This window comes from Heloderma suspectum, chromosome 8, assembly GCF_057233095.1.
Source record: "Heloderma suspectum isolate Gila_16-S chromosome 8, 16-S_ref, whole genome shotgun sequence".
NCBI classification, from domain to species: Eukaryota; Metazoa; Chordata; class Lepidosauria; order Squamata; family Helodermatidae; genus Heloderma; species Heloderma suspectum.
This window is the reverse complement of record NC_139465.1, coordinates 38049821-38061649: the sequence shown is the minus strand read 5'-3', so window position 1 is coordinate 38061649 and position 11829 is coordinate 38049821. Positions and strand designations below refer to the sequence as shown.

At 45.3% G+C, this 11829-nt stretch overlaps 1 protein-coding gene across 1 annotated transcript in view; it reads right to left on the bottom strand.

The window, feature by feature from the left end:
* Positions 1 to 365: 365 nt before the first annotated feature.
* LOC146339033 (dipeptidase 2-like) overlaps positions 366 to 11829 on the bottom strand; it is a 30655-nt gene continuing 19191 nt past the window's right edge. Inside the window, exons 6-10 of the mRNA XM_084812445.1 lie at positions 11188 to 11364; positions 9814 to 9901; positions 7361 to 7436; positions 3389 to 3524; positions 366 to 637 (exon numbers count right to left, since the gene is read on the bottom strand). Coding sequence (XP_084668571.1) covers positions 521 to 637; positions 3389 to 3524; positions 7361 to 7436; positions 9814 to 9901; positions 11188 to 11364 — 594 coding nt within the window. The 3' untranslated portion in view covers positions 366 to 520. The remainder of the gene's footprint in view (positions 638 to 3388; positions 3525 to 7360; positions 7437 to 9813; positions 9902 to 11187; positions 11365 to 11829) is intronic.

Sequence of the window (11829 nt, the reverse complement as noted above, 5' to 3'; positions counted from 1 at the left end):
TGCATATCTTTCTGTATCGTGTATGACGGCTACCTCTGTTGTTGGTGACGGGCAAAGGGCAGCAAAGGTTAGTACCAGCTTGCTTCCAGACACCCAAGGAACTCTGGGAACTGTTGCTCTGTAAGAGAGGCTATGGATCCCGGTCTTAACTTGAATGCTCAGCCTCCTCACAGAATGCTGGAACCAGGATCGAAGGTGCCACCAGCCTCTGCTAGGGATGGGTGGGAAATTGGTTTGCTTTGCATTTCAGTGAAAGCAAATAATTGTGTATCCCATGCTGCCCCAAATCCTAGGCCTCACCTGACCCTCTCATCCCAAAATCCTACCCATATATCCCAACCTTGTACCTGATCACCTCAAAAGATCCCCATATGCCAGTAGATTTATTTTATTCTCTTTGCTCAGCATAGTTTCCCTGAGGACACAGCAGTAAATGAAACCTTCATCTGTTTGTTTCAACAGTAATGCAACCTTCTTTTGTTTGGTTGTCATCAATTTGCTTTGAATTGACTTGAAGAAGTCAATTCAAAATGGCGGCTCCTGGAGGAGGCTTCAATTCGAAGCGGCAGGCATGTTTGACATCTTCTGGGGAAATTTCCATTTCATTTGCTGTCATGGAAATACTCTCATCCCGCACCTAAAAGAAGTAAAATTCAGATATAACTAGAAGGTAAGACCTACTGGTATGCTGAGATAAGCATGTTTGTGCTAGATGTCATTTTCCGCAGTTCAGAGCTCCTGTGAAACATTCATGTAGCGTATCCTATAGTGGGCATCTACATCTCCCTGTTTTAAAAAGCGGCTATTTTGATGGAAATCCTGCACAAAAGGACATCAGGACCATTTTCCTGGTTCTGTCCTACCAAGAAAAACTTTTGCATATTATCTCCCACTTTTGAAAGTTTAAGAATATAGAAGCAGCGGCAACAATAGAAGTGTTTGCTTGCATTATCCCTTATCATCTATCTATCTATCTATCTATCTATCTATCTAGATTAAGGGTGCCCAACTTTTTCAGCCCTGAGGGTCACATCAGTTGTCTGCGAGGGTGGCAGGGGTCACATATGTGTGTATGCATGCGCGCGCATACATGCATACGCATTCACACATGCACATCAACACACAACTCATATACAACATACAACACATGTAACACACACACACACACACACTGAAATCCAACTCCTGCTGCCCAACGGCGTTTCAGAGGCTGAGCACCTGCTTTGATAAAACCAACACTCCTTCCAGAAACCGTAAACCACCCAGCCATCCAGGGATCCTGGCTCGAAGCCTTCTCCCTCCTCTAATCCACTCTTTTGCTGAAAGATCCTGACATCTGTTACCTGGAACCTTTTCAGAAAAAAAGCCCAGAAAAAAAGAGAGATGAAATGTTCTAGGAACTGGCTCTATGGTTCCTGGCATAGAAGCCCTGTTCCTTGAGTGTCCTTGAAAGCAGGCAGAAGCCTTTGAGCACCGCTTCCTAGGACACTCCAAGGACACTCTAGGAACAAAGCTTCTATGGTAGGAACCAAAAAGCTCATCCCTAGAGCAGTTTTCCTTTTTTTTTCTCTCCTGTTTCTTTCTGGGGGCTGCCCGACAGGGCTTGAAGGGCCAGTTGTGGCTCATGGCCACACATTTTGCATCCCTGATCTATTTTATTTATTTATTTATTTATTTATACATTTATATCCCGCCTTTTTCCTCTTTCAAGGAACCCAAGGCAGCTTACATTATTCTCCTCCTCTCCATTTTATCCTCACAACAACAACCCTTTGAGGTAGGTTGGGCTGAGAGTCTGTGACTGGCCCAAAGTCACCCAGTGAGCTTCCATGGCTGAATGGGGACTAGAACCCAGATCTCCCAGCTCCCAGTCCGACACTCTCACCACTATACCACACTGGCTCTATATAATGTCAAGAGTAAGCTAATGACTTTTTGATGTTTTTAATATTTTTGTATGAAGGAATAGAGAAATAGAAAAAAGAAGAAACCAGGAGAGTACTATTGCACTCATGTCCTGCTCATGGCTTCCCATGAGCATCTGGTTGGCCGCTGTGAGGACAGAATGCTGGACTAGATCAGTCCTTGGTCTTATCCAGCCTGGCTCTTCTTACGTTATTATTCCCCTCTAGCTTATCCCTGTTTCAGGAGATAATATAAGACTGGTTTGTGGTGGGTTTTATAAAAAAAATGAATTAGTGGAATGGATTTTCCCTTCCCATAAGATAAGTTGACTTAATCCATTGTGATTGTATGCAAAACTTTCCTTAATCTTTCAACTATTTTTCCCAGTAGTTTACTACGCAAAACTATCACAGAAAGCAATGCATTCTGAACCAATTCCCTTTGTCTCCTGGTCACACAACACTTTAGATATCCCAACATGATTAAAAATGGTATATCATACCCTATGATTTATTTAATAGTATTCAAAATAAGCTGCCATTACCGTTTTACAACTTCCATCAAATTTGCAAAATGGTAGCCCAGGCTATATTTACATAACATTTCTTTTTTCTAGATTTGTGGCTTGAGAAGTGTCAGCAGTCAGATCTCTGCTGGAGAGGGTCTCTCTCTCCAAGCAGTTGCTTTGCTTCCTCCCTCAACACCTTGAGATATCTTGTGATTGAAGAGGTTCCTTTCACCCTGCTTTCCCTTTATCAAGACAAATTTTATGTAATGTTGAGGGCATGCTTGTGCTACTTTTTGCCATAGCATAGCTTAGAGTTTTCCCTATCTCCTGCACGGCAGCAATTAATAGCGCTGCAGTTTTCTCTCTTGAACTCAGTCAACATACAAAGACTGGGCAAATCAGTTTCTCGGGGCTTCTCCACATGGAGCGTTTATCTTGCTATTGGGATTGGTTACTCACAGAAGTTTGCAGGTCATTTACATGATGTCGTCAACCTCCGGGGTGTCTCCCGTGCTAAATTACCTTTTAATCCCATTTTTTAAAAGATTGAAGATAATGAGCTATCAAATTACAGCGCCTTGAATTCCCTCCTGAAAAGAGGAAATCTAGCAATAAGAAGAGCTACACCACACCACCATCTAGTGGCTGTATAATGAAACACATAGAACAATGCAGATAAGGGGGGAAAGGGGGGAAGGAAAGCACATGTCAAGGGTGCCCGTCATGATCCTGCATTTAAAATGGAAGCACAAAGCCCCAGTAAAGTTGCGGAACTTTAGCCCGGTGTAGAAATGCTCTTAGACTTCTCTCTCACCTTGCAAGTGGGATGTAAGCTGACCATCCAAATGGCCAAAATGATCTGATACACCAATTGTACATGAACCAGCATTGTTAGCAACCAAACCATACTAAAGTTGAAGAGCAGCTCTGCAAAAGAGAACCAGCACGGCTACATTTTTTAAAAAAACACCTTACCTTTTCAACTTCCCGGAAAACACGAAGGAAGTTCTCTCTCAGAATGCCCTTCAGTTCTGCCTCACTCCAGCCTCTATTCAGCAACTCCTCAATCAAGGCCGGATATTTGGAAACATCCTCCAGTCCTTTGGGATGTCTGTTAGCAAAGAAAACAAAGAATGACTTAACAGAAAACACACACCCTCCTTTATCCAGGAATTGCTCCTCACAGCAAGCCAAGGGCTGAATTCACTGAATTCATACTGTTCTTGGAGATTTACAACATATTTCTAGAAGCCAACTGGGGTGGTCATGCTGACCTCTGATAGCTTCTTATACTCTACACTGTTCGGTATGTCCTGTTGTTATTATTTTTCAGAGAAAATTAAAAAGGGGGCACCAAAAGTGAGCTTAGCAGTATCTCCAACAATACAGGCCTGACAAAACATCATCATCATCACCCAAAGAAAACCAAGGCAATTAATAAAATAAAACCACAATGCCAAAAAACAATAAAACCAATTAGAACCTAGCAGAGAACAATAAAACAACCAGAAGAGCAGAAAAAAAGCAGCAGTAAGGCCCAGAAGCCAGCTTATCAAATCCTGAAAACAAAAAGCCAGGCAGGCCTCCCTACGAAAGGCATAATTTTACGACACTGGTGCCACCACTGAGGAGTCCACCCAGAGTAGAGTCTTCATTTTTGTGAATCCCTTTCTGTGGAGCTCTGTGCCTCTGGAGGTCAGGCAGGCACCAACATTGTGTCACTTCTGGCTCCTGCTGAAGACATCTTTATTTGAAGAAGCCTTCCTTGATTGACCAACCATGGTTTTTATTGATATTGGGGTTTTTTTAATCTTCTAATGTGTTGTTTTGTTTGTATATGTTTTAATATGGTGTTTTTATTCTTTTTATCTGTTATTGTTCACCTACTGAAATCTGGAGTGGTATATAAATGTTGCAAATAATTAAAAACAAACAAACAAACAAATAAATAAAATCTTCCGTCCATCCAACCAGGCGGTGGCATTTTGAACCAACAGAAGTTTCCAAATGCTTTTCAAATCCTTAAAAGCTGCATAAGGCTCACATGTTTCTTGGTTATGGATATTCAGCGCTGGGGAGAGGCTCACTTGCTGCTTTCTGCCTGTTATGCAGCCATTAAAAGGCATGCATGTTTTGCGAGAGGGGGGGCAGGGGAGACGTTGGCAACCGTGATTGAGGACGACACACATTACGTGCCGTAAAGGGCAACTGAAATGATCAAGGATCTGGAGCACCTCCCCTGTGGGCGAAGATTGCAACAGCTGAGATTGTTTAGCTTGGAGAAAAGGTGCGTAAAGGCAGACATGACAGAGGTGTACAAAATTATGCATGGTGTGGAGAATGTGGATAGGGAGACATATTTCTCCCTCTCTCATAATACTAGAACCCAATGGGGTCATCCCATGAAGCTGATTGGTGGGAGATTCAAGACAGATAAAAGGAAAGACTTCTTCACCCAGCGCATAGTTAAACTGTGGAATTCACTACCTCAAGACGTAGTGATGGCCACCAATTTGGATGGCTTTAAAAGGGGGTTGGACAAATTACTGGAGGAGAAGGCTATCAGTGGCTTCTAGTCCTAATGGCTATATGCTACCTCCAGTTTCAGAGGCATTATACCCATGCCAGTTGCTGAGGAACATGGGTAGAAGGGTGCTGTGCACTCCTGCTTGTAGGTTTCCCATGGGCAGTTGATTAGACACTGTGGGGACAGAATAATGGACTAGATGGACCTTTGGTATGAGCCAGTATGGTTCTTCTTATGTCCTTGTGGATTTAAATGGGCATGTTTTGCTGCCAAGTACACAGAACTAGCAATCAGTCTTCCTGATTTATTTATTTGTCAAGAAGAGCAACAGTTTATACAAGGAAGGGAGGACCTAATACTTTACCTGTCACATTTTGGTTTTGTTTTTTTCTGAGAAAAACATAGCCCCATGCACAACTGACGTGAGGCATGTATGTTTTGCGCTGAGGTACTTGTTGCCAAACTCCCAAGAGGAATGGCATCCAAAGATGGTATAGAAAGATGCCTTTGATGTAATGCGCAGATCACATGCATCAGTTGTGTAAATCTGATGGGCAACCAATTCCAGGACTTGCACAAGCCCAGTCTAGCATTAAACCCTTGTGCGGGTAGCCAAAGTAGTGGGGTCTCAGAGCTTGTGTGACGCATCATGCTATATTTGCCCCAGTCAGTCAATATGAAACAATGCATGCTCAATCACAGTGGGGACTGGTGGCTTGTATGTCAGTGGGGCGGTGAATCTGCTCCGGGTTTCAGTCAGAACCAGTCAGAACTCTAAAAGAGCTCTCCAAGGGGGCTCCAATGTCAGTGGGGTGGTGAGTCCGCTCCAGGTTTCAGTCAGAATCAGAACCCTAAAGGAGCTCTCCAAGGGGGCTCTAATGTCAGTGGGGTGGTGAATCCACTCTGGGTTTCAGTCAGAACCAGTCAGCACTCTAAAGGAGCTCTCCAACCCCTTTAGAGTTCTGACTGGTTCTGACTGAAATGGAGAGCAGATTCATCTGACATCAGAGCCACCAGCCTCCACTGCTCAGTCATCTCCAACTACACAGATATGGAAATGCTCCTTTCACAGGGTAAGCTTTCTTGGAACTTCCATGGCAATTGCACAACTTTCCCAAGATAATTTAAATCATTATTAAATCATAAAGATAAGACCAGTTTAGTCATAGATTCACAGACACTTGGTGTTGGAAGATCATCTGGTCCAACCCACTGTTCAATGGAGGATCTACAATGCAGGGGGCAGCTACAGCATCCCTGACAGATGGCCCCCCAGCCCCTGCTGTAATACCTCCAGTGGAGGAGAGCCCACCACCTCCTCGGGCAATTAGGGAAGTCGGAGGAATCTGCAACAGTTTCAAATGAGTTTGGATTTCTATGAATCCAACCTACGGGTTCCTCAGTGGACCAGTTTTTTCCAACTTGCAAACTGCTTTTTTACTTTTAGAGGGAAGGGAGATTTACACAAAGTCGCACTTCTGCTGATGCACATTAGCGCAGCTGCGTATTGGCACAAACGCGCACTTGCACAAGTGAGACAAAATTCTTGTACATCCCGAAAACAAATCTGATTCTGTCAATGAGTGGACGATGGCATGAAAGAAATCCATACATCCCTAGTTCCAACAATGAACAAATCTTACCATTAGGGATTTTCTCCTAATGTTTAGCTGAAACCTGCTTCCCTGCAATTTCCACCCGTTGGTTCTAGTCCTGCCCTCTGGAGCAACAAGTCTGGTCCATCTTCTGCATGGCAGCCCCTCAGATATTTGAAGACTGTAGTCATATCTCCCCTTCACCTTCTTCAGGCAAAACATACCCAGCTCTTTCAATCATTCTCATGGGACTTGGATCAACACAGCTGCCTTTGGGGGATAGTTATACCGCGGCCTCAAACTCTTCTCCAGCTTGCTTCAATATCTGATCCAGAGAAGAGCCCACACCTTATCCTTCAAGTACCCTCCACTTTTACTTATCTTTAATTCAGGATGGCACGTGGCAGGGACAGAGGGTGGAGGAGGGAGGGCTTCAGCAGCAGTGTTCCTTGCGGGGCGGGATGTCCTTTGGAATGACACAGTGCTCAAGGGACGCTGTTATGGAAGCCTTGATGCACTCTGCAGCACATCAGTGCAATGTAGAAAGCCGGGGAAGGAGAGAGAAAACCCTCCTTTCTCCCCTGTGCTGCTGCCACCACACCAGCCGGAATAAAAGAGAAGTAAAAGGGGAGGATGGGAAGGTTGCTTTGTGGATTGCAGGGAGGGGAGGGACCTTCGTTTCCCAGAACACCCCCTCCTCTTGGATGGGATTGGAAAATGAGCTGATTTCTCTCTAACTTTCTTTGGAGAGAAATCAGCTCATTTTGAAATGAATCCTAGGGGAGACTGCTCAATCTTGCCCACCACAAATCATTTTTTACTAACTTGTTCACTCCATCATAGTCTCCTCCAATTCCTATATATTCTGCACCTATAGTTGTCTTGATGTGGTCAAAATGATCTAAGGAAAGAGACAAGAGAGAGCATGAGTAAGGAACATGACTTGGAGAGATGGGCAGATATGCGATAGGCTAGCGTGATATGGAGTGAGTATGGGGAAGAATCTCTCAGGGTGTTTACACTCCCGTTGATTCTTCCTGCCTTGCTGATTCCCTTCTGCAAGTGGTGGGTCCCACAACTCCATTGCGCAAGCGGGACCCATTGCTTACCTAAGGATATTGAGCACATCCTAGGGGGTCCCAAAACAAGTGGAAATGTTGGTTTCTGAAAGGAGGCAGGTTGGCAGAGCTCCCTTACCCGAGCTCTGCCGACCTGCCTCCTTCTAGGAATGAGCGTTTCTGCTCATTCCAGGTGGGAGCTGCTTGTGCAATGCAATCGGTGGGGTGGAAGAGAACCGGGGGGGGGGGAGTATAAGTGACCTGTTGGATTCTGCCCATTGATTTGATCTGGAAAGAACAGAGCTCAAAACTCTACTTTCAGGATGCTCTCTGGGTTGCCTTGGGCTGGTTGCTCCGCTTTGCCCTAATCTATCGCAAATGGGTTTTGAGAGGATAATCGTGCATGTCATCTTGACAGTGGAGGCTGGTGGCTCCGATGTCAACGGGACAGGGAATCTGCTCTGGGTTTCAGTCAGAACCAGTCAGAACTCTAAAGCAGTGGTCTCCAAGCTTTTTTGATCATGCACCCCATCAGTGAAAAAAAATTGAGCACTCACCCCCAACGTATGTACATTTATTTATAAATTATATACATGTACTGCTGTACTAATATATTATGTACATTACAAAACATACACAAAAAATAAAAATTAAACAGGATGAGATAAAGATGAAATAAACAATATTTTTAAAATATTTTTTCATTTATTAGTGCTACAAAAAACCCTTTTTGCTCTCACTTAAAAAAAATTATTACTATAATCTGTAAATCCACTTAACTCTGCACGTGTCATTGCTATACACTGACGATCAAGTGAGGGCACCACTGTGAACTTGCAAAGAGGGGAAAGGCGTGATGGGCCGGGCTCCTGCCTGCACCCTGTGCAGAGTGCCTGCTTCCTGGGCTGGATGATCAAGCAAAGGGCTGGATGCGCCTGATCTCGGAAGTGAAGCAGGGCCAGCCCTGGTTAGCACTTGGATGGGAGACTGCCTGGGAATCAGGCTTCCTGCATTGAGCAGGGGTTGGACCCAATGGTCTTGTAGGCCCCTTCCCACCCTGTGATTCTATGTCTATGTCTTCTCGGCCTCGAAAGGAGAGTGGGAAGGGTTAAACTCCTTCCTGCTCTCCTTCCGCTTCCTCTCAGCTTCGAAAGGAGAGTGGGAAAGGCTAATCTGCCACTGCCGCTGCCGCCACCCTCCTTGCACACAACGACAGCTCGTAGGAGCAGCGGCAGGCAGCTCGCGCACCCCTGTGGGCCGTCTTGCGCACTCCCTGGGGTGTGCGCACTCCACTGTGGAGACCACCGCTCTAAAGGAGCTCTCCTGTTGAGGGCTGCTTCGCCCCTTGGAGGGCTCCTTTAGAGTTCTGATGGAAACCCGCAGCCGAGGCACCAGCCCCCACTGCATCTCGAGCAGGTCGGAAGAAGAGCAGAAGGCAAACGGGTGGGTTCTTCAGCAAATTCCCCCAATGGCAGGCACCCAGTGCTACAGGCCAGTCACTCTCTGTGATTGGGTAGCAAGCAATGCTCAAAGGGGCCAGAGCAACTCAGCGCAATGGGATGGAGAACCTTATACATAGCATGCGGTGGTGGGCCTGCGGGTCAGGGGTCAGGATTCCAGAAGGACGTTTATGCCACGGCCACAAAAGTGGTCTTGTCTGGGCTTCAATGACTTGTCCCAGTCCTGTACTCTCAGGTCCAGTATGTACCTTTCCAGCAACATTGTGGCTGCCCCTCCCATGCGGTTGCTTCCATCCCATGCCTGGAAACATCTGAAGGAGATGATCATGCGAACGGTGCCACAACGTTATTTCCTGTGCCGGGCAATGCTGGTGTGAGCAGTAACCACAAGGTTGGCCTCATCCACACAACCACCTTCCTTCAAATGTTATTCAGGCGCTGTCCTCTGTGCTAGAGAGTCCTCTGAGAGTGAGCCACGTCGAGCAGTGGGTGGCCTGATTCAGACTCCAAAGGTCTAAGCTGCTCCTCCTGGGTGCGGAGGAAGACAACTTGTCATAGAGATTTTTGAGGAGTGCCACCTCTACCAGCCACTCCAGGTCTAGTGTATGAGTCCTCCTGGGCAAATATTCCTGGCTTAGGGTCAAATCTGAGGAGTCTCATTAAAAGCAACTCGTGTTATAACAAATGCTGGACCACAGAAATTGTCCAAGTGCTTATCCTGCTCTCCAGCTCTAGAAGAATTTACAGAATAGCCACAAACCTGCTACAGTCGAAATATCAACAATATCCTTGCCACAGGCCAGAACATTGGGATAGAAGGTCACCATTATGAGTCCTTTGTTTAGTCTCTGCAAGAAGGAGGACAAAATCAAGAACTCTTTGTGCCAAAGAGAAACTCCAAAGGTCTAATTACAAATGTCCCTTGACAGCAAGGTGTGGAAGTATCCCATTTATTCAAATTTTACAGAGCCGACTTTGGGTGTCTCTACATGAGTGATTTATTGCACGCTTGTGACTGGTCACTCAAGGAAGTTTGCAGGTCCTTTACATGATGACATCAACCTCCAGGACATCTCCCGCACACTTCCCCCTTTATCCCGCTGTAAGAAAGATTGGAGATAAGCTAGTAATAAAAGTTAATGGTGCCATATCAGCAGTGTGTAATGCAGGTGTAGCACTATGAATTTGCTGAGGAACGATTTTCTTCAGTTCAGACCATGTGTCTGCCATGTAAATGCTTGAGCACATTTCTCAATCGGAGGGAGAAGAGGGTAAAATACATCCCTGCAACTAAGGGAGACAGATCTGATCCCTCACCCCACCAAGCTCAGAATCAAGATTCTCTGTTGATTTGGAGCACCCCCATTACATTCAGTGGGGCTTACTCCCAAGTAAGTGTGCCGAGGGTTGCAGACTTACAGCACAACATTACATCTACTCAGAAGTAAGTTGTAGCTTTCCTGGGGGCTGCAAAGAAACAGTACAGCACAAGTTAAGTGATGCTAATAAGACTCCCCCGCCCCCGCTCCTTTGCACACATGCCAGGGAGGGAGGGAGGGGCTCCCTCGATTCAAACCACATGTCTGCCTGTAAAGGAGCCCATCCTAATCCTGCTAAGAAACCAAAAGCAGAAAGCCTTGGTATGGATGTAGGGGTTTTGCTTAATGTAAAAACACCCTTTGTTCTTTTTACAGCAATATACTAACACAGCGACTCCTTTGGAAACTATCAGCTGTGAAATACCATTGTGTGGCACCTGTCAAAATATTAGAAACCATGATATATAATTATCAAATACTCCAGTAGCAAATATTGGGGGGCAGGGGTGATGACTCATCAGATACAACATAAAATATTCAGCAAACATTTGAATTTTTGAAGTTTATCCAGCACCAGAATTCACAGAGGATGCTGTTTGGGATCAAATTAGTTTCACCCCTATTCTACAGCAACATTGGCTCAGATTTTGAGTCACTGTTCTTGTTTGGACCTGGAACTCTTCAATTGCTCATTTGAGGAGTCATTTCCCTTACTGATTTTGTAGTTGAGAGGAACATCGTATCTACTAGTCCTCTGCTATGATCATCCCCTTTGCATGAATCTTTCACAGGGGCAAGTGATAAACATTACCCACCAGACGCTGCAAAATATGATCAGGAACGTTCCTTGGGTTGCTGCAAACTGAAAAGGCTGATGAATGGCTGAAAATGACCGGTGCTGTGGAGATGCCGAGAGCAGCCAATGCAGTTGTGACAGAGGTGTGAGATAAGTCTATTATCATACCCAGTCGATTCATCTCCCTCACCACTTCCTAACACAACACAGACAGAGGACAATATCAGTTTTGTTACACTGGCCAAAAATAAAGCACAACATGTGTTCCACTAAGGCAATGACACATCCTATTTTTCTACTTTGAAAGTGAATGTGTGGAAAAAGCCAGAAAACTGGCATGCATCTCTAGAAATGTCAGAAACAGGAGCAAAAGTTACAGAATTGTGTCTATCTTCCAGGCGTCTCTAGAGGAAAACAAGCATAGACTTATTTAAATAACCACAAAAGGTTCTTGATCTGTGACCTGAGCCAACATTGCAACTGTATTACAGACTTAAAAAGGTAAAGGTAAAGGTGTCCCCAACCAGTTGTGTCCGACTCTAGGGTGTGGTGCTCATCTCCATTTCTAAGCCGAAGAGCCAGTGCTGTCCAAAGACGCTTCCGTGGTCATGTGGCCGGCATGACTGAACACCGAGGTGCACGGAACGCTGTTACCTTTCCC